Source organism: Carettochelys insculpta, chromosome 3 (genome assembly GCF_033958435.1).
Source record: "Carettochelys insculpta isolate YL-2023 chromosome 3, ASM3395843v1, whole genome shotgun sequence".
Taxonomy (NCBI): domain Eukaryota; kingdom Metazoa; phylum Chordata; order Testudines; family Carettochelyidae; genus Carettochelys; species Carettochelys insculpta.
This window is the reverse complement of record NC_134139.1, coordinates 140,085,863-140,113,030: the sequence shown is the minus strand read 5'-3', so window position 1 is coordinate 140,113,030 and position 27,168 is coordinate 140,085,863. Positions and strand designations below refer to the sequence as shown.

General features: G+C 40.4%; 1 protein-coding gene across 4 annotated transcripts in view; it reads left to right on the top strand.

The window, feature by feature from the left end:
• Positions 1-26,859, top strand: part of CASP8AP2 (caspase 8 associated protein 2) — a 29,664-nt gene extending 2,805 nt beyond the window's left edge. For 2 of the 4 annotated variants that reach the window (XM_074990883.1, XM_074990882.1), the window contains exons 2-10: positions 1,359-1,434; positions 3,359-3,433; positions 7,763-7,863; positions 8,347-8,421; positions 9,316-9,431; positions 11,455-13,697; positions 19,671-22,656; positions 24,324-24,423; positions 24,967-26,859. In XM_074990883.1, the coding sequence (XP_074846984.1) occupies positions 1,386-1,434; positions 3,359-3,433; positions 7,763-7,863; positions 8,347-8,421; positions 9,316-9,431; positions 11,455-13,697; positions 19,671-22,656; positions 24,324-24,423; positions 24,967-25,023 (5,802 nt within the window). In that variant the 5' untranslated portion in view covers positions 1,359-1,385 and the 3' untranslated portion in view covers positions 25,024-26,859. Of the gene's footprint in view, positions 1-1,358; positions 1,435-3,358; positions 3,434-7,762; positions 7,864-8,346; positions 8,422-9,315; positions 9,432-11,454; positions 13,698-19,670; positions 22,657-23,224; positions 24,424-24,966 lie in introns of all 4 variants that reach the window. The other 2 variants (XR_012645085.1, XR_012645084.1) reach the window with 2 other exon arrangements.
• The last annotated feature ends 309 nt before the right edge of the window (positions 26,860-27,168 follow it).

Genomic DNA, 27,168 nt, shown 5'->3' with positions numbered 1-27,168 from the left:
TAAAACTCTCCAAAAGACCTGTTTGGGGTGGTATAGATAATATTTAATTCTGTCATGAGTGCAGGGACTGGACTAGATGACTCTGTTCCAGTCCCATGATTCTTTTATTAACTCCCATTTCTTTCCCCTGTATCCCCTGCCATTCCCAGCCTAGTGTAACTCCCATTTCTCCCTCCCCTCCACTGTCTCCCTGATGTTTATTGGTACATATTCCACTGCCTATCTCCAGCCTGGTACTATGCCTTACTACCCCACCCCCTCCCTCCTCACACCAGGCTGGTGCGCCCAGAACATGTTCTCCAACTCCCCTTCTCCATTTCTGTCTCATGCCTTCTGACTTTGGTTTAACTTTCTTACTGAGCATGGTACCTTCCTGATTACTGAGAGCATCTTTAATATTCCTACTTTAGGCCCATCATCTCTGGCATACTTTATGTTCTTTATCTGACACGTTATGCCCATGAGCTCTTTCCCCAAGACAGCAGTATCCACATCTTCATCCCTCACCTCCACCTCTGAAGAATCTTGATGGTACCATTTATGTATGCCTCGCATAGTTACTTGTGTTGGTATCCAAATATCTTAGTCCTCTTATTCACATTGTATTATTTTATGTTCTCCAGCCTGTTATTCTGAGGTAGTCACATATAAATGGGGTTGGGCAGGGTGAAATGATTGTACACCAAGTGGATACTATGTCTTGGGTTAAGTGATATTTGATCCACTGACAGGAAAAATTTCATGTAAATGTACAGTGTTTATACAGGTTGCTGCTTTGTTTTTTAAGTATAATGGGAATGTGTTTGTGTGGGGCAGCTCAGATGGCAGTTGCTTGACTCAAGCCAGCATCCTTAACTGTACGCACAGTGCACGGTAAAGCTTTTTCTTTTTTGGTACCATTCTTCTGTTTCATCCTTCCCTGGGCCACTGAGTGGCTCCCCAGGCCTGCTGTCCCAGACTGTAGCTCAAGCCAGGCAGTGGGAAAAGCTAGCTATTCTAATAAACTAAGCTGGCTGCATAAGAAGGTTTTTTTTTCCTATGAAGTTTATTTAGCAATACTAAATAAGATAAAGATGAATGTAATCTTGTGTCTTGCTTAAGAACACTTCTAATGCTGCATGAAATTTATACTTAATTTATATCATAGCAGCTTGTTTATTTTGCCAGGCTACAGAACTAAATTGTGTAACCTGGCATCAAAAAGCCATCTACCTCTACTTAGCTTCTTGTTGGATCTCATTAAAGAATCGGTGCTAAATTCGTACCCATTGTAAATTAATGATACTTCAAGAGGCTGTTAGTTAATAATGGTGTTTTCAAATTATTGGTTAATCTGCTTTTTTATTGTACAAACACAGATGGAGAAGCTGTAGGGAATTAGTATAATGGCAACAGATGATGATGGACTGACGTTATTTGATACCCCGTATGGCGGTAAGAGCTTTATTAATGAGGTTATTTTTTACTTTGCAAGATGATGGCAAATCCTTTATAACAAATGTATAGTGACATAATGATGAGTGAAACCAGTAGAATGTGTCTTTTTAAAAATTATTTTAATCTAAACTGGTACCACAAGTACTAAAATACCATAATCATGTGATTAATGTGTGGTATTAGTACAGGCCAGAGTTAAGGTTGTGTGGTTCCCAGTAGTGTTTCTTACCTTTAAGTTGCTACCCTCAGCTGGAACTCCATTTTAATATAGTTTATATGGGACTGTTATAAGAGATGTACTAGTTCATGTTCAGTGTATATTTATGAGAACATTTACTCTCTGAAGCAATCAGATACTGTAAACATTATTTTTGCAACCAAGAGAAAATCAAAACAAGCATGCAAGATCAGATCACAAGTTTTAGATGCACTGTCATACCAATGTCTTCAGTAGTAGTAATTGTTTTGTAACTATTGGTGCTCTGAGAATGGCTGTGAGAATGAATAAGGGCACAAGACAAAGTCTGATATGAAAAAAGTTTGAAGAGAGAGATTTTCAACCTGAAAAATAAGACAAGGAGCTTTTACAGGTTTAGGTGGCTGAAAATCAGAATTTCCAGTTCACAAGAAATCTCGGTATTCAAACTTTCTTGTGAACTGGAGAACTTGGAATTTTTTTTTTCTTTTGGAAATACTGAAACTCAGTGAAATAGATGTGATTCGTATCAGTTTCACTGCTTCCCATCTTTGAATAGCTTTGGTAAAACTGATGTGAATTGTCAACAATGGTCAGAAGTCTATGGCAGGACTGTCCCACAAGTCAATGACCGATGACTGGAGACATCTGGGCTTTCAAATGTCCAAGCCACATGGCTGACTCCCAGAGCCTGGGGAGCTAGTTGCTTTAGGAGTTTGGCACAGCCCAGGGAACCAACTGGCCAAGGAGTCTGGCTCAGCAGCAGGGAACCTGACAGCCCTAGATTTTTTTGGGGCCTTCTAAAATCCTTCTCCTGTGCTGGGAACTTAAACGTTGCAAACCAAATCACCAGGCTTTTAGCTGTGTGGCAGGGACCCTTCAAGTCTTAGCAGCAGCAGCTCCCAGTGCTTCCTGACTTCTACCTCAAGCCAGAGTTTTCAGGGTTTCCAGACTCCTTGCTGCAGAACAAGCACTTTCAAGTTCCCTGCTCTGCTGCTGGAAGCCTGGCAGTCCACGTGGTGGGGCTCCCCTGAAGCCTACTAAGCAAGCTGCTAGGAACCACAACATGTGATTTAGAAAAAGTTCTTTGAAGCAGGCATGCTTTCATAGGAAACTTCAGACTTAATGAACTAGGTTTTTCCAATGAGCTGTAGTTAGACTACGAAAATATCGTCAGTAAAATTTAATCATAAAATAAACTATTTGAAGTGATTACACATTACGTAAACGGATTGCTATATTAAATGACTTACCAATGTACTATAAGAAGATTTTATATATAGCTATAGTTTACCATAATTTAGTGTTGTGCTTTTATCTGATTTCCACAGCTTAGACCACTTGGAGTAGGATTTCAAATTTTAGTCTGTCTAATTTACCATTTACAGTTTATTTATGTGTAAGTATTCTATGTAAGACTTTAGGAACCAAGGATCTGTCTTCTCTTCATTGATATTAAAGAGTGTTTTTGTGGGAGTAGAAATTAACCTTAGTGTCATTGGTGGGACATAAGGACATTTTGGCCAATGTGTAGCCTCTGCCTTTTTTATGTAATCCAAGAGGCATCTGTTTTTCATTAGCACTACATATGCTTTGTTATGAAATAGTTGGGTATGACTGGTGATATACAAATGTAAAATGTTTCTCATTAATACATGTGTTAGAGCAGAGGTTGAAAGTTACAAAATGTTTAAAATTTTGGTTTTGATCTTGCTTTATTTGCAGCTTCCCCTTTTAAGGACAATGACGATAGCTCAGTGGATATTTATGATGGGTTGGATAGCACTTCAGTTATTTCAGGTATGTTGATAGTAGATTGTTGCATTGTGTTATTCAGTTTGATCTACTGTGTGAACAATCTTGATGTTACACACAAAGTGTCACATGCCTGACTGCATTCATTGTGTTAAAATATCTTTGTTTATGGTAACATCTAAGAATTTCAGTCAAGGATTGTGACCCCATTGTGACAGACACTGTGTACTCAAATAAAAACAATCTCTGTGACTGAGATCTTTCAGTCTAGGTGCCTGAATAAGAGGTGACTGGTGAACAAAACATAAGATAGGATGAGGGAGAGTGTTTTAATCTGTGGTCTATGCATCTGACCGTAAGGCTGTGTCTAGATGGTTCCCTAACCTCAAAATCAACTATATAAATTGCATAGCTTATTTCAAATAGATTCAAAACAAGCTATTTCAGTATTTGGTGCTGTCTAAACAGTGCCACATACCAAAATAAAGCCCTATTTTGAGGCATGTCTGTACTCCTCATGCAATGAAGTTTACAGGGATGCCAGAAACTGTTTTGAGACAACAGGTGCTTTGCGTAGATGTGGACAACTATTTTGGGATACCTTTGTACCCTGAAATAGCGCCCACTGTGTAGACACAGCCTGTGTGAGTAAAGACTTGAAAGCAGACATAAAACAACAAAGAGGAAAGTTTACCAATTAAATTCTTGGTTACTGGGCTGATGACTGAGACTGCCCCCCTCTCTTTCTGATTGACTTACCTGCTACCTCTATAAGTAACTCATGAGAGTCAGAGGCTTTGCTTTCTGGGTAACTAGCCTCTGCTTCAGCAATCTTCTCCCAGTGGAAGTGTTTCAGACTGACCCTAGCAAGATGCAGAATGTCTTCCAAGACATTCTTTGTTCTGATTATCCATTAATTAGCAACTCTGAAATCCTAGAAATTTTGCTTACCACCTGGCTATACCCCTTCTCAGTGCTTGTAAATTGCAAGGCCTTTCTATATATTACTCTTTGTTTTTAATTGAGAACAATGCTATCCAGTCTTGTAAAAGGCAGGCATGTTCAGTGAGGATAAGTGTGCTATTAATCATTAGTAACAATAATAAAAAAAATTGCAAGTAGACTTTAAAACACATACAGGTTGAAATTCTCTAATCCAGAACTCTCTCATCTGGAAAATTCTGTAATCCAACTTGATTTTAGTTAGCTGGATGATCACTTATCATGGGTGTGGCCAGGTTTCCCATGGTCCTGTAAATTTTTTTTTTTACCGCTTTGGTACCCAATGACTGGAAGACGGCCAATATAACGCTAATATTTAAAAAAGTCTCCAGAGGAGACCCTGGCAATTATAGACCGATAAGTCTAACATCAGTACCAGGCAAATTAGTAGAAACAATAGTAAAGAATAAAATTGCAAGGCACGTAGAAGAGCACGAATTGTTGGGCAAAAGTCAGCATGGTTTCTGCAGAGGGAAGTCGTGTCTAACTAATCTATTAGAATTCTTTGAAGGGGTTAATAAACATGCGGAGAAGGGGCACCCAGTGGACATAATATACCTAGATTTCCAGAAAGCCTTTGACACGGTCCCACACCAAAGGCTTTTATGTAAATTAGGTGGTCATGGGATAGGAGGAAAGATCCTTTCATGGATCGGGAATTGGTTAAAAGACAGAAAACAAAGGGTTGGAATAAATGGTAAATTTTCACAATGGAGGGGGGTAACTAGTGGTGTTCCCCAGGGGTCAGTCCTGGGACCGATCCTGTTCAACTTGTTCATCAATGATCTAGAAAATGAGGTAAGCAGTGAGGTGGCAAAGTTTGCAGATGACACCAAGTTGTTCAGGACAGTCAAAACCAAAAGGGATTGTGAAGAACTACAAAAAGATCTCAGCAAACTGAGTGATTGGGCAGCAAAATGGCAAATGAAATTTAATGTGGGTAAGTGTAAGGTAATGCACATTGGAAAAAATAACCCAAATTACACGTACAACATGATGGGGTCAAATTTAGCTACGACAGATCAGGAAAGGGATCTTGGAGTTATAGTGGATAGTTCTCTGAAGACATCCATGCAGCGGCAGTTAGTAAAGCAAATAGGATGTTAGGAATTATTAAAAAAGGATAGATAATAAGACAAAAGATATCATACTTCCCCTATATAAAACTATGGTACGCCCACATCTTGAGTACTGTGCGCAGATGTGGTTTCCTCACCTCAAAAAAGATATATTGGCATTAGAAAAGGTTCAGAAAAGGGCAACTAAGATGATTAGAGATTTGGAACGGGTCCCATATGGGGAGAGGCTAGAGAGACTGGGACTTTTCAGTCTGGAAAAGAGGCGATTGAGGGGCGATATGATAGAGGTATATAAAATCATGAATGGTGTGGAGAAAGTGAATATAGAAAAATTATTTACCTTTTCCCATAATACAAGAACTAGGGGACACTAAATGAAATTGATGGGTAGTAGGTTCAAAACTAATAAAAGGAAATTTTTCTTCACACAGCGCACAGTCAACCTGTGGAACTCCTTGCCAGAGGAGGCTGTGAAGGCCAGGACTCTATTAGGGTTTAAAAAAGAGCTCGATAAATTTTTGCAGGTTAGGTCCATAAATGGCTATTAGCCAGGGGTAAAGTGTGGTGCCCTAGCCTTCAGTACAAGGGCAGGAGATGGATGGCAGGAGATAAATCACTTGATCATTGTCTTCTGTTCTCCTTCTCTGGGGCACCTGGCATTGGCCACTGTCGGCAGACAGGATACTGGGCTGGATGGACCTTTGGTCTGACCCAGTATGGCCATTCTTATGTTCTTATGTTTTTTATAGCCACCAGCCCTGGTTCTCAGTGTTCTGTGCTGTTATTTAGCACTAATTTACACCGAAATGTCTTCTCAGAGCTCAGTAAGCAGTGGAAGTGTTGGTAATGTGCTAGAAAATATTGATCTCTCATCATCCAGCAAATTCTCTCATCTGGCACCGGTGAGGTCCTGAGGATGCCAGACGAGAGAGGTTCAGCCTGTATTAGAGAAGGCCCTTGAATTTTCAAATGAAACAAAAGTGGCAGAATTATTATATTAAAGGGGTGGGAAGGAGAAGAGGCAATCATTTTACTGTTCTCACTTTCTCATGAAGGATGTGAGCAGTCTTATTTAAAAGGTCTCTCCTATATGACAGAAATCTGCTCACTCTAATGCAAGGTTCAGTAATCCCTCGAGGTACGTGAGGGTTGTGTTCCTTGCAGCCCTTGTGTACCTTGAATTTTGTATAAGTTGGAGAGGGCTTTGGGGTGTGATTTGGTGTCCTGGGAAGGGGCGGGGGGTGTCAAGCCTGTGGTGGGTTAGGGCTGCAGAGGGGGTAGGAGGGTGTAGTTGAGCCGGGGGTTGGACTCGGGCAGCAGGGGGTTGAGCCCGGCTAGGGTGCTGGAGTCAGTGCCGTGGAGGTGGTGGGTAGGGGGATTGGAGCTGGAGCCCCACACATGCATGGCGGGGGTTGGGAGTCCTGGACGCAGATTGAAGCCGGAGCCCCACGTGCTGCGGGGGGCGTTGAACAGAGCAAACTGGGGTAAGGAGGTTAGCTGGAGGGGTAGAGCCTCATACATCTGCAGCGGCTGACAGCTAGAGCCCACGTGTGTGCTGGCGGCTGGGAGCCCAGCATGTGCCTGGGGGGTTGGGCTGGGTGGAGCGGGGATTGAACGGGGATGAACTGGGGTGGGGATGGGTTGGTCTGGCAGGAGGGTTAGAGCCCCTGAACATGCCTGCAGCGGCTGACAGCCAGAGCCCCATGCACGGAGCGGGGGAGGTAATCTGGGACTGCTGTGGGGAAGGTTGAGCCAGGGAGGGGGGACTGAATGAGGGGTGCACTGGGGCGGGGTGGTTGAGTGTGTGGGGGGCGGGGGGGGTTGGAGCCCTACACAGCGCGCCAGGGCCTGGGAGCTGGTTCCCTGCTTGTGGGTTGAAGCCAGAGCCCTGTGCGCGGGGGTATGAGCTGGGGCTGCTAGTGGGTTGAGCCAGCAGGGGGTTGGCACCACTCTGGGAAGCAGGGGGAAGGGGGTTTTAGCTCGCTGGCTGCCCAGAGGGGCAAGCAGCTAGGCAGACTAAAAGCCATCCCCCTACCTTCCCAGAGCGGTGCTCAGTGCTGCTCTGAGAAGCAGGGGGAAGGGTCTCTTAGAGCCCAGCAGGTTCACATTGTGCAAAACTCGTGTTAAAGCGAGTTTCACACAATGTGAAGCTGTGTAAAGCGAGGGATTACTGTACGAATTGGGGGTCAGCTGTGAAAGAGTGGGGTTGCATACTCTGGATTTGTGTACTTTGAGACTGTACTGTATTTTGATCATATTTTTTCCTTTACCTAATGCGTATTTCTTGTTTCAGACAATCCTGCTGAAAAATCTACACCCGCAAAAAATGGTTTAAACTTATTCGATGAGATACTGATTGAAGAAGGAACTGCAAAGGAAGCAACTTACAATGATGTGTGTATTAATATCATTATAGCTAATAGAAAATATTGTCACATGATCTAGCAGACTGCAAACGTCATTTTAAAACAACGATGGTCAAATCGTACAAAAATACTTTAATGTAACAAAGCTCATTTTGGGACCCTATAAAAGCTCAAATTCTACTCTGTGGCTTCGGCTTATTGTGACGCGAAGCTTATTACACAAAAGCTTACTCTGATCACATGAAAGTCAGTGAGGTTTTTGGCAACTTTTTAAACACCTAAATAGGGAAGTTATTTTGTATATTCACATGAATAGGCTATCATGGTTCTATTTTTATCTGACAGCTTTTTAGAGAGGTTAAAATTTTAAAATGAGAATGGTAGTGGGAAGAAATGTTACTTTATAATCTATGTTCTTAACTAAAGAACTGTTGCCCAATAATCACAAATTTAACCAATGTTTGCATAAATAGTCAACCTCAACAAAGTGAAAACTACTTTTGTTTTACAGTTGAAGAAAGAGTATGGAAAATGTCAGCAGCAGATTAATGAGTTGATGAAGAAGTTTAAGGAAGTACAGGCACAGGTACTGTATACTAAAGGGTACTTTTAAAATTTATCAATGAAAATTCAGTTTGCTTTAAATGCACTAATGAAGCACATGATGTATATTCCTTTGAGAGAGAGAGAGAATACAACTAATTAAATACTGTACCTTCCTGGTAGGTATCTATTGCAGGAACTTTTCCAGGAATCTCTTTAGGAAACAGCAGTCTCTTGTTGTGCTTCTTTAGGATATATTCATGTCAAAATGTGATGGTGTCAATAGTCAAACTAACTGGTGTTGCTAAAATTTATATATAATAATGTAAGATAGTCTGGTAGGAACTACTATATTTAAAAAAGAAACATAAGCGAGAGAGTGAGAGTGAGAGAGATTGAGAGTGAGTTGGCTGGCTGCTTCTGGAAAGAGGTCCAGTCCTATTTTTAATGTCTGTTTAATTTGTAGCATCCATTTCCGCAGCCATTCAGAGTACTTAATCCTGAAGATTTGGGAGCTGAACGCAAAAAGTGAAGGCTGAGTGCTGAACACCTTCAATTTAAAACTTCGACATTGCCGGGGGGGAGGGGGTGGAATTTGCGTAATGAAGTGCTGCGTATGCAGCACAGCACTTCATTAGTAAACTCCCAACACCCTACTTACCGTCCTTCCTTTGAAGGAGGGTGGTAGTGTAGACACAGCCAGTTACATCTTGTATCAAAAATGCAAGGAAAATAAGTGAGAGTGAAGACTTGACTCATGCAGAGACCATTTATTCCCTGCCTTGTACATAAGCATTGCAATACACTTTGTAGCCTTTTAATAGGAATATCTGTTTTTTGAATTGGTAATGTAGAGGCTAATGATTGTTTGTTTGTTTGTTTTTTAAAGCCAAGGCAAATATTTGAGGCTAATCTCCATGCATTTTTTTAAAAATAGAACTCCATTCTACAAAATGAAAATCAGGCACTTAAAAAAAATATTTCAGCACTTATCAAAACTGCTAGAGTGGAAATTAATCGCAAAGATGAGGAAATCAGAAACCTCTACAAAAGGTACAAGTAGACAAGTCTAATTTATGATTTACTTTCTGTTTGAACTTATGTTTATTTCCGTATATTGGAAACTTTTTATTCATTTTAGCTGCATCTACACGAGCTGGCTACTTTGAAGTAGCCGTCCCAACTTCGAAATAGCGCCCGCCACATCTACACGTGGCAAGCGATATTTCGAAGTTGAAATCGACGTAAGGCGGTGAGACGTCGAAGTTGCTATCCCCAACAGGAGATGGGAATAGCACCCTACTTCGACGTTGAACGTTGAAGTAGGGTACATGTAGACGATCAGCGTCCCTCAACATCGAAATAGCGGGGTCCGCCATGGCGGCCATCAGCTGAGGGGTTGAGAGATGCTCTCTCCAGCCCCTGCGGGGCTCTATGGTCACCGTGTGCAGCAGCCCTTAGCCCAGGGCTTCTAGCTGCTGCTGCTGCTGCAGCTGGGGATCCATGCTACATGCACAGGGTCTGCAAGCAGTTGTCGGCTCTGTGGATCTTGTGCTGTTTAGTGCGAGTGTGTCTGGGAGGGGCCCTTTAGGGGAGTGGCTTGCTGTTGCCCCGGAAGTGCTAGTCTACACTGTGACCCTGTCTGCAGCTGTTCCTGGCACCCTTATTTCGATGTGGGCCGCTTTGGCGTGTAGACGCTCCCCTGCAGCGCCTACTTCAATGTAGCGCTGCCCAACGTCGACGGCACCAGCCCTGGAGGACGTGTAGATGCTATTCATCGAAATAGCTTATTTCGATTTCACTACATCGAAATAAGCTATTTCGGTGTAGCATCCCCGTGTAGACGTAGCTTTTAAGTGGAAATGAACACATGAAAATTGCTGAAAATGGTTGTCTGTAGCTAATCTTAATACTTTTTTTTGTTAGTAGTGCTGATCTGAACTGTGTAGGTTCTACCCAGTGATCATTGAGAATTTCTACGTGCTTAACCTTATCTTGGAGTCTAGTTTGGACATCCATTCCTGTTGAGCAGTTTAATGGTCCCATTGAATGTGCATTTTAACGAAGACAATCTCATCTGTATTTCTGTTCTCGAGCTACTTTGCTTTCTCGTCTCAGATTGATCAATCCAATAGAATTTTTTTTTTCTCAGCTACTTTTTGCTGGCCATTCTGACCAGGTGTTGAAGAGCTCTCCCTCCACTCTTAGTTATGAGAGAGCCCTCTCTAACTCAGGAACTTGTCATACTCTTCCTATACCAGGGAGTTTCAGGCACAAATGTGTAGACTAGAGAGGATTTGCCATCTGATTAAAGCTCTGGGCTGGGACTACAGACTAGAGATGTAAGATGTTAAACAGTTAACTGGCTTCCTAGTACACTTTATGCTTACCAGCCCAGTAACTGTTTAACTGGATGGATGGAGCTTTGCCATTTAGGCAGTGATTGGTAGCATTAGCCGGTCTTTTGTTAATCCACAGGTGGCATGGCTTTGAGCCAGCTCCTGGCTGCCTGGGGGAGAAGGGGCAGGTTGAGCTCCCGTCTCTCATGACAGTGAAAATGGGCTCACATGCTACTTTTGGCACCCGTTCCAGGGGTTGCTGACCCCTGATTTTAAATAATAAAAGTGATGTGTAGAATACACAATTCTGTTTTATAGCCTTTTGGTTCCTATGCATTTGTGATATTTTACCACAAATCTTTTTTAAATTAATTGCTTTTTGAGGCTAAGTGAATTGATTGTCTAGGTGTACCCGAAAAATAAAGGGATTTTTAACATCAGTTTTACCCAAAACTTCCTTCAAACTGAGAACTTAGAAAAAAATACAAAAAGAGTTCAGTGTAAACTGTGAAAGATAAGCTGTGTAGACCCTTAGCTTGTGATTCTTACTCTATAGAATTTCACTTATAAAAGAGGCACACCTGAAAATTTTAGGATAAACGCGTTGTATTGTAAGCTTTACTATCCTTTGATCAGTACTACTGAATAGCAGTTTAAGAACAAACCAAGGTATTCACATGATTTTGGGCTTTTTAAAAAATAGACTTAATATGATTGTTCTCTCTGTTCATACATAGGCTATCTGAATTTCCCAATCATCGAAATAACTACTCTAGAATGTGTCTACCAGGATCAACTAATACAAGGTGCTCAGAGATACATAAAACAAAAAGTCCCAAATTCAGAGTTTCTTCTGTAGTGGACAATACAAAGACAGATCATAGATTGAATACTGACTGTTCGAAAGATGTACATCACAGTTACTTACCTCACAATATGGAGGATGGAAAATCACACTCAGAAAGAAGAAATTCTCCATATCTACTCACATATCCTCCTGAAGAGCTCTGTAATGATCATTCTCACACCTGTTATCCAAACTTTGATCACTACTCCAATAAGGGTAGCAGGAGGGACAGAGAAATGAAAAGTGGTGAGCAGTCTAGCAGGACAAATGATAACAGGTACAAAAGAGATGTATACCAGAGTACTGGCAACAGTACAGATAATGAACAGGGAGACACTGATTCTCATCAAAAGTTGCAAATATATTCAGAAAAATCTGGTAAAATTGAGCTACAGCAAGAAAGCAAGAGTAAAAAATTAAAGTGTAGTCCACCTGTGAAAAATAGAACTGATAGTTGCATTTCTACCTGGGAGAAAGAACCAATCATTAAAGAGAGACCACAAACAGTTGAATCTCCTGGTGATCAAAAGGGTGAAAGGTCACAAAACATAACCAGACAGGACCTTGAAACATATCATAAAGATGAGAGGAATTTTGCACAGAAAAACAAATCAACAGAAAAGCAACAAGAGCAACAAAGAAGGTCTGATCGAGTGAATAGTCCACCTTCAAAGACTGAAACTGCAAGAAACCCACACAAATCACATAAGTGCCCTGTGGAAGTCTGCAGAAGAGGAACAGATGTAGATTTAAAGAGAGATAGGGGACCAAGTGACCATAGTTCTGGAGAGGCAAGATGTTCACCTTCCACTTCAAGCAACAGAGAGCACAAACAAACACATTTCAAGGAAAGTAGCAGCAGATATGAATGGGAAGCTACATATTCAAAGTCAGAGCGACACAGAACTGAAGAAAAAAGGAAAAGAGATAAAGAAAACCAGGATGAAAGCAGGCATCTTAAAAATGAAAGAAAAGTAACAAAAGAAATTACACATCAGAGTTCAAAAGAATCCAAGAAGGCTGCAGATGCTCCAAAAAATGAGAGAAACAAGTCTTCAAAACCAGAAGAAACATCCAGAGTAGCAGATGGCATAAAAGAGTACAAAGCTAGAAAAGCTAAAGATGATAAAAATGGGACAAAAAAGAAAGATCTAAAACTAAGCTTTATGGAAAAACTAAATTTAACTCTTTCACCTGCTAAAACACAATGTCCCTTTCAAAATAATGGACTTGAAACAGATTCCAAAACAGCTAGTAGTGAGGGTAGTACAGAGACTATGGGATGTATAGAAATGTTAACACCTGCCCAACCAATTAGTATTGCTTCAGTAGAGCAAATCAAGTCTCCATTACACGTTCCAGTTCAACCAAATTTGGAATCAAAGACACCTGTTTCTGAGATCAAAAGGAAAACTGAAAATGAAGCTTTGGTAGAAACTCTGGACATAGTGCAGACTGAAGATTTGGCAGAAACAATGGATGCACTGCAACCTGAACAGTCTAATCATAACAATGCATCCCTTACTGAGGCTGCAATAAAGATGGAAGAAGCAGACAAAACACGCACAGCTCCTGAATTAGCGAGCCCCATGAATCATGATGAAATATGGATTGATTATGACTTGGAGACCATTAGTTCTGATGATTTTGAGTCCCAAAGTGTTGCAGGTGATATTAGACAAATGAAATCAGACTCCCTAATGCAAGTGGTGGATACCAATGATGGTGTATCTGGAGAAAGTTTTGAGTATTCTGCCAAGGAAAACAGCGTTTCAGAACCTTTACCTAGAAAGGAGGAAGTGACTACATCTGAGCCAACTGACAAGGATATACTAGCTGATGGGGAAATACCAGCAGTTGATCAAAATACTTGTAATTTGGAGCCAAACTTGTCAGAAATAGAAATCGGTGAAGTAATATCCTTTCATAGTGATAAAGTAGATTCTACAACCAAAGCAAAAGAAAATAATCCAGTTCCTGCTGATGATGACAGTTCAATATTAAGCATTGATCTCAATAACTTAAGGTACATTCCAAAAATTATCAGCCCACTGAACAGTCCAGTGCGACCCTTGGCTAAAGTACTTAGGATGGAGAGCCCTTGCAAAGTACTTGTGAAGAGTTATAACAAAGGTATTAATTTATATTTTATCCTGGTTTTGTTTCCTGTTACGTATCTGCCTAAAATATGCATTAGTGGGAAATAGAGATGAATATCTTTTTTTGATTTTAAAACCCACATAATGCAATTTTGCTAAGTCTATGGCATTGTTTATTCTTTCTTATTCCCCTTTTTATGTACACTTTATGTTGGTGGGGATTGATTGTGCTGAGGTTTTTATGATTCTCTCACACATTGAAGTTAAGGCTGTTGAAGGACTTTGTATTGCCCTTAAGCAGAATAAATACACAACAGTGCCATTTTGAAAACTTAGACGTTAAAAGATTGTAAGTTTGGGTTGACATGGGTGACAAGTCCATAGTATTACTTACCAGTTTTGGTTTTTTTTTATTATTATCATCATCATCATTTATTATCTTCTAGGGAGTCATGCTCCCTTTCTCTTATATGAGCTAGATTCCAGAGGTGGACTAATCTCTCATGGTGCAGCTGGGCTTCTGTCCCAGAAAGGAGACTAATGCATTTTTGGAGATGTCCTACTAGAAATGTCAACTTGCAGAGGTGAATGGAAGCACACAAGGCACCACAGTGGCATTTCAGAATTGAAATATTTCAGCTGAACACCAAAATATTAAAATGTTTGTCTAAAATTTTCCATTGGGCATAGGGCAGCATGTACACGCTCCCTGATCACTACTAATGATATCTCTTGTTACAGATGGGAGCCTGGAATCAAAGGGGACTACTTTTTAAAGGTATTGAGGGGCCTAGAGAAGCAGGTCAATGACTCCAGTGATTGCAAATGAAGTTAGGTGCCTAGGTGTTCTTGAAGATCCCACTAGATGGCTAAATATCTTTAAAAACTTGGCCCCAGATCATTACATGTGGGAGAGATGGGAATTGGAGCTGGATCTCCTGATTTCCAGGTGCATGAGTCAGTCACCAGATGATTCGTACTTTCAGTTCAATGAATTTGAATATCTAAATACATTTTACAAGCATGAGATAGCCAAGGTAAAAGTAGCAGAAATTTTCACACACTAATTTGAAAACCATCGCAATGTACCATCCGTTGACAGAAGAGCTGTTCTATCAAGTATACTTCAAACACAATGGGATGACAAGGAATGGAAAAGTCAGTAACTCAGTTTCTGAATTCCCTGACTCTTGTGTAGTTAATCTCAACTTTAATTTTCCATGACTATAATGTTATTCATTCCTTAAAAAAAATCTGTATTACTGTAATAGTGGATTTAATGGAGCTTTTAGTATATTCATTTGAGGAGAAATGGGGAGAGAGTGAAGAGTCTAAATACTTTATTAAACTTTTATAATTACTTTCTGCAAAACTCAGTGTATTTAGTCCTGGGAACTTGTCCTTTTAACACTTGAGCACCAACTTTTAAATGTTTACATTTTCATCTGAATGGCCATTCATAAATTTACAGCTGTGATATTTAACGTAACAGCAAATATAGTTGATATGAAAATAGAAATAGGACACTTGAGGAGATTGGACCTCAAGTATATAAATGATAAAGGGTTATCATTTTACAGTGCATCCCTAGTGAGTGTTTTTAAGGAACAGTCTGGTCCAGGACTTGAACTGCCATATTCCAAAGTGTATATATACTAGTACCTTTCCCAGACCTGAGGAGAAGCTCTGTGTAATCATGTCTCTTTTATCAACAGAAGTTAGTCCCATAAAAGATGCTACCTCACTAACCATGTTTTTCTACTATCATGTGATCAAAATTTTTATAGCAACATAGTACATATCTCACGATAGAAATTTTCATCTGTTAGATTAATAATAGTAGCCATTACATCTGTTTTTGCCAAGCGAGAAGTTATATTCCCCCTTAGTCCTGAAATAGTATTCCTTTTTACTATCACTCCTGCTTAGTTGTCTTAGAGCAAGGGTCGGCATCCTGCGGCTCCGGAGCCATAGATGGGTCTCTAAGGAGCCATTTGCAGCCCCAGGCACCGACTCATCTGTGGCCTTGGACACTGGATTGGCCCTGCCCTGCCACTGCTGAAACAATAGCAACTATCTCTAACCTGGCCAGCACTCAACTCTCTCTTCTCCCGCTCACGTCTGGCCAGGTCGGCAGGGGGCACTGGCCCTAATGCTGTGCCATCTGGGCTAGTGTTACCAGATATCTGTTTTTGCTGAGACATGGCCTCTTTTTTAGCTCTCAAAACTCTGTCCCTCTGGGTTTTTTAAATTTCTAAAAAAGTCTGGGCTTTTATAGGTGCCCAAACGTGGAGCTGGAAGCGACGAGCGGGCCAAGGGGCAGCACGTGTGGGCCCTGGACTGAGGCAGTGCAAAGGCTCTGAGCCAGAGCTGGGCTGGCAAACTGAGGGGGAGGAGGTGATGGGAAAAAACAACATTCAGGACTGTGGGAGAGGGCGGGGTGGATGGGCTTGAAAAGAGCCAAGTGCCAGCAGAGAAAGCCTGGGGCTCGACCACCTCCTCCAGCTGGGGTGTGTATGTATGATATGCTCCTTCCCCCAGCATGGCTGGCAGCAGGACAGGGGCTGGGGAGTGCACGGTGAGTGGGCCAGTGGCTGCAGCTGCTGGGCAGTGGTGTCAGTGCAGGCCCCCCCCGCCTTTCTCCTCCCTGCGGCACAGGCAGTGGGGAGAGCTCCAGAGCTGCGGCAGGAATGTGGCTGTTTTCTCCACCCCCGCCTGACCCTCGACTTTCCTTCTCCCTCCGTAGCTCCACCGTGATCCCACACCGCTCTCCATATCTGAGTGTGGGATGGGGAGTTGTGAGTGAACTGCGGCATGGTGGGAGGTGGTGGTCAGGCTGTGGCCCCTTGATGGCACATGGCTTGTGGGGGAGGGGAGACTGCAGCCAGAGCATGAAGTGCTGGGGGTCACTTGTGGGGGGCAGGGGAGAGAAGCTGTGACATGAGTGGATGGGGTGGCTGTGAGCCTGGGGGTGCTCCGTGGCAATGGGGCAGTTGTGCACAGAGCGGGGGTGACATGGGGGAAGGATTGTGGAGGGATGACTGTCACATATTCACATGCATTGCGGCTCCTGCAGTATTGATTTTGTAACCACATTTGGATAAATGGCTCTTCTCAATATTTTGGTTGCAGACCCCTGTCCTAGAGGGTGCACTTCCTACATATGCTGCTGCTTTGTTTCAACATGTTTAACTTTTTTCCTCTTGTTTGTTAAAAGTATGGTTAAGTGGAATGTTCAGGAGAGTTGCTGCGTAAAGACAGCTGAAAAACCTTTTTTGATATCAGTAAAGGTTGTGACACTTGTACAGATTGAACCTCTCTGATCTGGCGTTCACTCGTCCGGCATCATTCATGGTCCAGCATGATTTTAGTAAGCTGAATATTCACTTAACATTGGTCTGGCCAAGTTTCCTGCAGCCCCATAAGTTTGCTTACAGCCACCCATCCTGGCTGTCAGGTTCTGTGCTGTTATTTAGCTCTAATTTACCCCCAAATATCGTCTAAGAGCCCAGTAAACAATGGGCCTATGTCGATAAAACTTGTGGAGCATCTACACACACAGTGCATTTTGTTGACAAAAAAAAAAAGCCATGTAGATGCTCCAGGGGGCTCTTTTGTTGACAGAGCAGGTGAAAAGATTGATCCACTTTTATGTGTAGAGGCGATCTGTCAACAGAAGTTTGTTGGAACATCGCTTCCGATAGTAACTTCTGTAGACAGGTGCTTCTAATGTAGACATAGCCTGGAAATGTTGGTAATGCTGCTAGACCAGTGGTTCCCAAACTTTTGGCATCACGCCGCCTTTTTGATTTTTTTGAGAAACCCTCACACACTCCCCCCACCTCTTCTTTACCATCATCCAATCCCCCTTTTAACAAAGAAGTTCAATTCAAAATTTAAATAAAATATATCCAACAAACGGTTCAGCATTGTCTTCGTTTATGTGAGCGGCAGGGAACCTGTACTCATGGGGGTCTGGGCAAAGGAAGAGGAAAACTCAGCTGGTATCTGGGCATCTTGCAGCTGCATGCCAGGTCCAGGGTCTCAGGAAGCGCATGCACTGTTTCCTCTCCACACACAGCTGGCGCGTTTCCTGAAAAGCCAGGAAGTTGCCCTCTGGTGACTTCCTTCTGCCTGCTGCCTTCCTGTGGTGGGGAGAGTGGGAGTCCCAGGTCCACGCCCACCCCAACTGCTCAGACAGCGTGCCCTGCTCCTCACTCCCCATGGCAGCCGCTTGCTACCTGAGCAGTTGTAGCTGGTGTGGATGCAGGACTCCCACTCCCTTCCCCACTCCCTGCGTGTGAAGGCAGTGGGTGGAAGCAAGTTGCTGGCAGGCAACAGATCCAGCTTTTCAGGAAACACGCCGTCTATTCGGGGAGGGGAAGCAGTGCACATGCTTCCTGAGATGCCAGCTCTGGCATGCAGCTGCAGGACTTCCTGCCCCATGCTGAAGGAACCCAGCACTACCTCCATTTTTGCAGGAGGTAATGCCAGCTTGGGCTCTTCTTTGCAGTTGAGGGGGTTGGTTAATGGGGGTGGGGCTGGGTTGCCTTGCACCCCGCCCCCTGGAATTTCTTCATGCCCCCTCACCCCCCATTTGGGAACCTATGTGTTAGACAACATTGACCTCCTGTGTTTCAGCAAATTCTCTCATTCGACACTGGTCAGGTGCTGGACTAGAGAAGTTCAACTGGTAGAAGAATACTTGAATGTTATGTAATACTCAAATAGCTTTGTCTCCATTCCTTTCTAATAATCATTGGTGGAATAACAGTTCCACTGCTAGAGAAGCTACATAAAATGAATGTCCAAGTATACTGATTCAAAGTGGTATCCAGAGGAGAATGTTTGTAGAAAGCAATTATTTTTAATATATATTTTCTCTTGTTCTTTACACTAAATCTTATGTGAGATGTCAGTGAAAAAAAGAATAATACCTGTGAAATTAAAAAATATAAAATTAGTAGCTGTTTGGCAAATATTGGTTTGTTGGACACCATATTTATGAAATTCTTTCAATAAAATAATATTTGCCATTTAATTTCACATATGTAGAATTTTTTTTTATAACAAGAAGTGAAGATAAGTCTATTGGAGTTGATATTGCACCAAGCTTCATCAGATTAAAAACAAACTCTCAACAGGCTGATTTTAACTAAGGTACTAAAAATTGAAAAGTCAAAAATTGATAAATTTGGTTGTGAGAAAAATAATAAATAAGCAATTTTTGAGTTAGGAGTTTATTAAAAAAATCCTGGTCTTTCTCCTTGCCACTCACATTTCAGAAATTCAGCTAGCTAAACTAAGTGTTTTGTTTAAATCAAGTCTTAATAAGAGAAAGAATTTCTTATGTGGTTTAACCTCTGGATTAATCTTTCAGTTAAACTTTAGCAGCAGCTGAAATGACCTTATTGTGCCTAGTGTTATGGGGTTGAGTCCATACTTAGTAGATTCATAGATTTTAAGAACAGAAGAGACTACTAGATTCCTTTTGGTAACCCTGACACACACAAATGAATGGCAAAGTTAATCACTGATTTACGGTTCATATTTTGACCTTATTAAAGGAAAACCAGAATTCATACATACATTTTATTATGCTCCATGGTTTATTAGTTGGACTCTAATGACACTTACACAATATTAGCATAGCAACTTACTGGCACAAAAACATTGCAGACCATAATATTTTTCACTAAACTATCATAATCCATTCTTGTTTGCAAGCCTAAAGGCTTAAAAAAAATCTCACTGGCATCAATGAGAGCAGAATGAGGTACTTATTTTTATCTGTAAACTGCTTTTCAATATTGTTCATCACAACCAGAGTTTAAGATCAAATATACTGAGTAGAAGCTGACAGTTCTAACCTGATAGTTCTAAACAGTTAAGCCCCCAATTCAAATAAAAGGTAAACCACTGCATCTTCTAGCTTTTTACTAAAATGTTTCCTTTCTGTGGAATGTGTGTGTTTATGGATGGTTAACATACTATTCTCTCTTTACAGATGTAACTCCTGAAAGCACAGTTGTCTGTCCCTCCAAGATTCTGTCAAATGAGGTAAATAAAGAAAATCAAAAGCCAGTTTGCTCACCTGACAAACGCTTAAAGATGGAGTCCCAGCTCATTATATCCTCAGATGAATTGGAAGAAGGAGAAATTGTAAGTGATGATGAAATAACCAAATCAGAGAGAAGTTCTGAGAATAGTAAAATATCAAGAGGAAGAGCATCTTCTGAAACACACAATCTGAGCAGCAGCCCACATAAACAAAGGAATAAAACTTCATCTTGCAGTGAAGATAGTGCAAAATTGGTTAATGTAAAAGTCAATGCAAAGAAGAGTAGAGAAAGGCATAAAACTGGAGCTACCAGGTTATCAAAGGAAAGAACAAAAAATAAAACTGTGAGCATTGCTTGCCTTGAAAAAATAGTTCAAATTATTCTTGAACCTTCTACAATACAAGAAATTATGCATATGTTAAAAGCTATACGAGAACAGATAAGGAAAAATTATATGAAGTTCAAGGTGCATTTCCCAATTCAGCATTTTCACAGCATTATAGAATCAGCAATTTTGAAATTTACATCACTAATAAAATACCTAGACTTGTCTAAGATGTCTAAATTAGGTGAGACTTTAAAACTTACTCTCTGTGAAACTATAGAGTCTAAACTTGGGCATATTAAAAAGAATGCAAGAGTGGAACAACTTCTTGAACAACAGCTGTCAGATATGAAAAAACAGTTGTGGAAATTTGTGGATGAGCAGCTTGATTACTTATTTGAAACAATAAAGAGAATTCTAGTAAAACTGTGTGATTTAACAAGCATGGGAACTGAGAATGGTGAAAGAAAGCTTGAAATCATTCATTCACAAAAACAGAAATGCACAACAGGTCGTAAAGCTGATGTACAGAAATCCAGGAAGAAGTCCCTAAAAGCAAAACCTCAAAAGTCTGAAGAATATGTCCTTCCTAAACCAGTGATGAGTTATCAACCAATTAACAAGTGTCACAATGACAAAAGTGAAGCAGATTCTCCCAAAAATGTGATTACAGACTGTCTAAATTCTATTGATAATACAAGGATCTCACAAACCAAAGTGCTGCCCTCAAAGGAAAATAATTTACAAAACACCATTTCTCCACTGAAAAGTGCAAGATATGAAAAGGAAGGCTTTCATGTTGTCAGAGATACTCCCAAGTCTGATTTTAATTATGAACTTCTAACAGAACAGCAAACCTCAAGCCTTACATTTAACCTAGTGAGTGATGCACAAATGGGTGAAATATTCAAAAGTTTGTTACAAGGCTCTGATCTTCTAGAAAAAAGCATCAGCAGCATTGATGCAGATCAGTGGGAATTCAGGACACCAGAAAAACAAATTCTGGGAATTCAGAAATGCAGAAATAATCCTCCTCCTGTTATAGAAGAGACAGTTCCAACAGAGGCCTGTGTGAAATCTACACCCGTCCAGGGTATTGATTGGCCTCCAATTTCACCTGAAAGAGCCTCATCTTTATCATCTAGACTCCAGATGCCAGTTGATCCAGATGTTTTGGATGAAAGCTGTATGTTTGAAGTTCCCCCAAGTACAGCTTCAAGCAAAGACGATGCATGCAGTTTACAAAAGAATAGGTCATTTGTTTCTTCTATACTCCTTGAAGACCTAGCAGTTTCTTTAACTATTCCATCACCTTTGAAATCAGACGCTCATCTTAGTTTTCTGAAACCTGAAAACACATCCGGCTCAACTCCTGAGGGAGTTCTCAGTGCACATTACAGTGAAGATGCTCTTCTTGAAGAAGAGGATGCCACTGAACAAGACATTCATTTGGCATTAGAATCTGATAATTCAAGTAGTAGGTCAAGTTGTTCTTCATGGACAAGTCGGCCTATTGTTCCTGGTTTCCCATGTGACCCCAGCCTACCAATGCAAGCAGTAATAATGGAGAAATCTAATGATCATTTCATTGTTAAGATAAGGCGTGCAGTGCCATCTGCATCACCAACCCTTGATCAGACTACACGGGCAGAAGAGTCACTGGTTTCCTTAACCAAGAAAGAAGAGGAAGAAATCATATCTCCTGAAATAAGAGAAGATAATCATGGTACCACAGGCACAACTGTTGAAGAAAAAATATCTGAAAGAGATATGAATAATACCCATTCCACAGATGAGCTAGACAGTGCTAGACAAGAACAAACTTGTGATTTGCCTGAGTCTCCTAAGGAACCACATAGTGCCACTGGAAAAAATGAAGATCTTCACTCTTATAAGCTGTTTTCAGAAACATCTAACCAAAATAGCCATGGTAGTGAAAACACAAATGAAGACTTTAAACTGCCTCAGATGCATGAACTGAAAGTGCCTGAAAACGAGAGAGAAATATCTAACATTTCTGTAGAAAGTCCTGTTAAACCTGAAGTTGTTTTTCCTTCTGATTGTGGTGTTCATGCCTATATAGATTTGACAGAAGATATTGGCAATGAAAATGAAGTAGATTTATGTAATCTTGCAGCAGAATCAACTTTAAAAGTTACCGATCAGGAAATTCATACAGGAAACTTAGATAAAGATGATACAAAGGAAGAACCATCGGAGTGTGGTGTTAATGCATGTATTGATTTAACTCAAGAGCTCTCCAGTGAGATTGAAGTGGATGAATGCAACTCTGAAACAAAATCTACTTTAAATGGTGATTTGGGATGCCAGACAAGTCTTGACAAAACTAGCAAAAAGAGAAAAAAGGAGTCTGAAATGGAGATTTCCAAGTCAAAAAGACACAAAAAAGAAACTGAGTCAGCCAGTGAAAAAAATAAGAGTAGTAAGAAATCTGGGGAGAAAAATTTAGCTCCCAAAAGATCTTCAAGTAAGAAGCGTGAATTGCCAGAGAATAAAGATTCTTCAACTTCTTCCACATCAGCACGTAGTCTATATGCCAAAAACATCATTAAAAAGAAGGGAGAAGTAGTTATTTCTTGGACAAGGTAAGAGTATTACTAGTATACTATTTTGGTGGGTGGGGGGAGAGCGGGGAAGGTCAGGGGATGACAGGAGGTGACTCACTTGTAAATTCCCTTGTTCTGTTTATTCCCTTTGAAGCGTGTTAGACAGTTTAGGTGAGGTAATATCTTTGATTGCAGGGATTCTCAACCTTTTACTTTTCTCAACATGCTATACAAACTCCACTGCCTCTCTGTGCCACGATAACTGGTTTTCTGCATATAAAAGCCAGGGGCAGTGTTGAGAGATAGCAAACAGGATAATTGCCTGGGGCTTCATACCATAGGGCAACCAGGAAACTAAGTTGCTTAGATTTTGGTCCTGGGTGATAGTGCTTCAGCTTTACACCCTGGGCCTCAGTGAGTCTAATGTTGGTCCTGCTTGGTGACCTCTCTAAAATCTTCCAGCTGTCCAGTAGGGTGTGGCCCTCTGAGAACCAGTGTTTTATTTGATCAGCTTCTGTTGGCAAGTGACAAACTTTAAAGCCATACAGAGGTCATCTTCAGTATGGATTTGTGTGGTTAGAAATCTTATCTCTCTTTCTCTCACCAGCAGAAGTTGGTCAAAAATACCAACCACCTTGCCTCTCTCTTACATGGGGATCAACACAGCAGTAACTGTACTGCATGCAACTTTGAAGGATCTGGCATTGGCTGCTATCAGAAAACAGGATACAGGGATAGAAGGACCATTGTTCTGAGCCTATTTGGCCCTTTTTATGTGCTTATATAACACACCTAAATTTTTAACCTGAAACCTTTCACCATAACTGTATTTTGTTTTATGTTGAAGTTCTCATTGGTTTCTTCAGAAAGCTAATTGTTCATAGAAGTGTGTGTGTTTTTTTTTTTAAATTTAATATATCCTAACCATTGCTTGAAACAAGCAAGTCCATTAAAATAGGGAGTGTGCTACAATTTCACTTAAGAAATCTGTTTGTTTAAATAGGTGAACCTAACTCCTAAAAGATGTAAAGAGTTCCTTTCAAATAGCTACTCATCACAAAAGTAATTTTATATACTTTGAGCTCTTATGCACTTTCTAAATAACAAACTTTGCACTTGTTGGTTTATAGCAAATTCTAGCTAAAGATTTCACAAATAAGTTGCTCCTCACAGCCACTCTATGAAGGTGGTGTGTATATATACCCTTTTTCAAATGGCCAAACTGAGGCACAAAGAGGTTATGAGTTATCCAAAGGTCACACAGTGAATCACTGGCAAATTCGGGAATAGAATCCTAAACTTTTTTTTTCCTGGTTCATCACTTAACTCCTATGCAGATAATAGTAGTGTGGGGGATGAAACAACTGATGTTTTTAAAAGCAATGTGTGTTTTGATATTTTGTAACTGGACTCTAGGCTGAGTACATTTCATTGCCCTTTGTTATTGTACAACTATAGATGTGAGAATCTTTTATTCCAAAAATTGTCTGCGTTGACACGTTAATAGATGCTTGTATACAAGCATGCTCGTTAATAGATGCTTGTATACAAGCATGCTGCTGTTAGCTTTAGACTGGCAAAGGGAAATACGTATCATCATTTTCATAGTACTGTTTTAACTGATGTTTCATTCTTTGGGAATAGTAGGGGGTTTGTGTCAAAATAATGTTTAGAAATTAAATTATAATTGCAAATTTGTTTCTTAGAAATGATGACCGAGAAATTCTACTGGAGTGTCAGAAAAATGGGCCATCAGGAAAAACATTTGTTTCCATAGCTGCCAGACTAAACAAAAGTCCAAATCAGGTATGTGTGTTTATTCTAGTTGGGCAAGCTACTGTTTTGCTACATTTCTGATTGTACCAGTATTGTGCAGTTTGCTTCAAACACATAAGGACATGGATGTCAGGCTTCACCAATTAGTAATTATCTTTGGTCTTGTACATATAGTTGGGGACTGAGGAAGGGGAAATCTCTGACTCTTGCTTTTTATTATTAGTAATTAAAATAGTTGATCGCTTACATGTCTCAAGTGCTTGGGCAGCAATATTATGTTGAAAAATAAAGTAGTACTGGACTCCAGCTGTTTTGATTCTTAATTCTGATCGAGAATGAAGATGTCAAATATTACTGTGTAAACTGGAGAAGAGTCATTAACCCATGTTCCTAAATCCTTTGGGTGCTTTTGAAGTTCTCCATTAAAATTCACAAAATAACCTAATGGGCAGTAGAGAGAGAGAGTCATGTTTATATCTAGAAATTCTAATATTGGAGGATTAATCTGATCCGATAAGTATTGAAATCCAGGGCACTAATGTCATGTTTTGGTTTTTTTTTTAACCCCCTTAGGTTTCAGAAAGATTCAAGCAGTTAATGAAGTTGTTCAAAAAGTCAAAATGCAAGTAGCTATTAAGCAAGCTGGTATTGTGGTACAGATTTTGCTATTATCCATAGTGACTGACTACTCCAAGTACACCTTTATGGCAATACGACATGAAGTTTCCTAGTTTGAACACCTAATTCAATACGCTGGTGCACTGTCATTTATCATCCCCGTCATCTCCATGGAGTTGTAACGCTTTATTTTGGCTCAAATAGCAACAAGCATTCTTTCAGCCTCTCTATGGTATGTCAGCTATATAAAGGAAAAAAAAAAGACAAATGAAAGCAGCAGGATGAATGAAGAAGGAAATTCCTATACAAATGGAACAGCATGCATTCAAATTGTGGAGACTGTTGTTGGTTAAACATGTTATATAACTGAGGAACCCTGCTCAGTGAAATGAAGGTAGTGACAACAAGGTGCTATAAAAAGACTGAGCGTGACAATGTGAAACATGGGTTTTATAAACCTAAATAATTGCCTGCACTCCAATTCCTAGGAAATCTTAGATGTGTAAAACATCAAAATACTGGTTGGGCTGGGTTGGGTTGGGTTGTTTTTTCCTCAAAAGTGACTTTAAAATTCAGTTCATAGTAGGAACAATCCTAAAGTTGGTTGTTCTAGAACCTGGATTATCACATACTGAGATAGTTAATCGCTTTTCCTTGCATAAATTGCTGACAGCAGAATTCATATTCAGGAATATCAGACGCTACATCAAGCAGATAAACAAATGGCCATTTTTTTTCAGACGACTGATTACCTTCTGTGGGGTATTCATTTACTAAGAACTATTCTGAAGGGGAAAAGGTGGCTGTTCAGACTCTGTTTCAAAAAGCCTTATCTGTTAAATGTTGAACAGCTGAATTTTTCTTTCAGAAGAAGTGTATAGGTAATACATTGACTAAATTGTAGTCATTTTACCAAAAGTTTATCCTCTCTAAATTGCATCTTAGAAATGGCCATTTGTTTAAATAATATCCTTCAATAAGTTTTTTCACTAAATTTTAATATGCATTGATTATGCTAATTAAATGGTTTATAAACATGTATTGTTACACTTGCCTCGTAAAAGACAGTTTCATATTTAGAAAAGGATTTTTCCTCAGGCAATAAACAGCCACTGAATGCTTATGGCCACTTAACGTACTCAGGCAGCATCATGTCAGTCTTGAAGTTTCATTGTGTAAGATGTTCACTGGTAGTTGTCTTACTTCTTTAAAATCTTAGATATTGTTATCTTTTAAAAGTTAGTATGTTATCTTTAAAATACCCTTTTCCATAAGTTTCTAATAAAAGTTGTTGCAGATGCCTGTTTTTTCCACAGTGTGCTAATTATGCACTGGACATATGCATAAGGCAAATTTGTAATCAAAATAAATAGATATTAGGATTCAGACCAGATTCTGTCCTTATTCTGTCAAAACATAAATTGAAATTATTTGAAGTCTTGCTGGAGAAGGATTTCACCCTGGTTTATCACCTTAAATTTAGTGCAACAATTTAGGTCATCCTGCATTTTTCCAAAAGCCAGTGAACTTTTATAAGATCATCAGCAAACCATATGTTGTTTCTGAATCACCTATATCCTAAAGAGGAACAGTAACAACATATTAACTAGAAGTCTAACAGACTGCTGAATTATTCCAAGATGATTCTACTGTTATGTCTTCTGTTTTGCAAATACTGCCTACGGAGTAATGATTGTTATATTGCAAGAAAGTATTTAACCCATGTTTTGGACAGCACCCTATACAATGTTAGAAGTAGTGAATTATTTAAACATAGGGGCCGTGTCTACAGTAGCCCAAATCTTTGAAATGACCATGCAAATGGCCATTTCGGCGATTACTAATGAGGCGCTGAAATACACATTCAGTGCCTCATTAGCATGCCAGCAGCCACAGCGCTTCGAAATTGCCACTTTTTGCTCCCGCGCAGCTTGTCCAGACGGGGCTCCTTTCCGAAAGGACCCTGCCAACTTTGAAATCCCCGTATTCCTATCAGCAGATAGGAATCAATGGATTTTGAAATTCTGGGGGTCCTTTCGAAAAGGAGCCCTGTGTGGACGAGCCACGCGGCCGCGAGACGCAGCAATTTCAAAGTGCCGCTGCTGCCGGCATGCTAATGAGGCACTGAGTATGTATTTCAGCGCCTCATTAGTAATC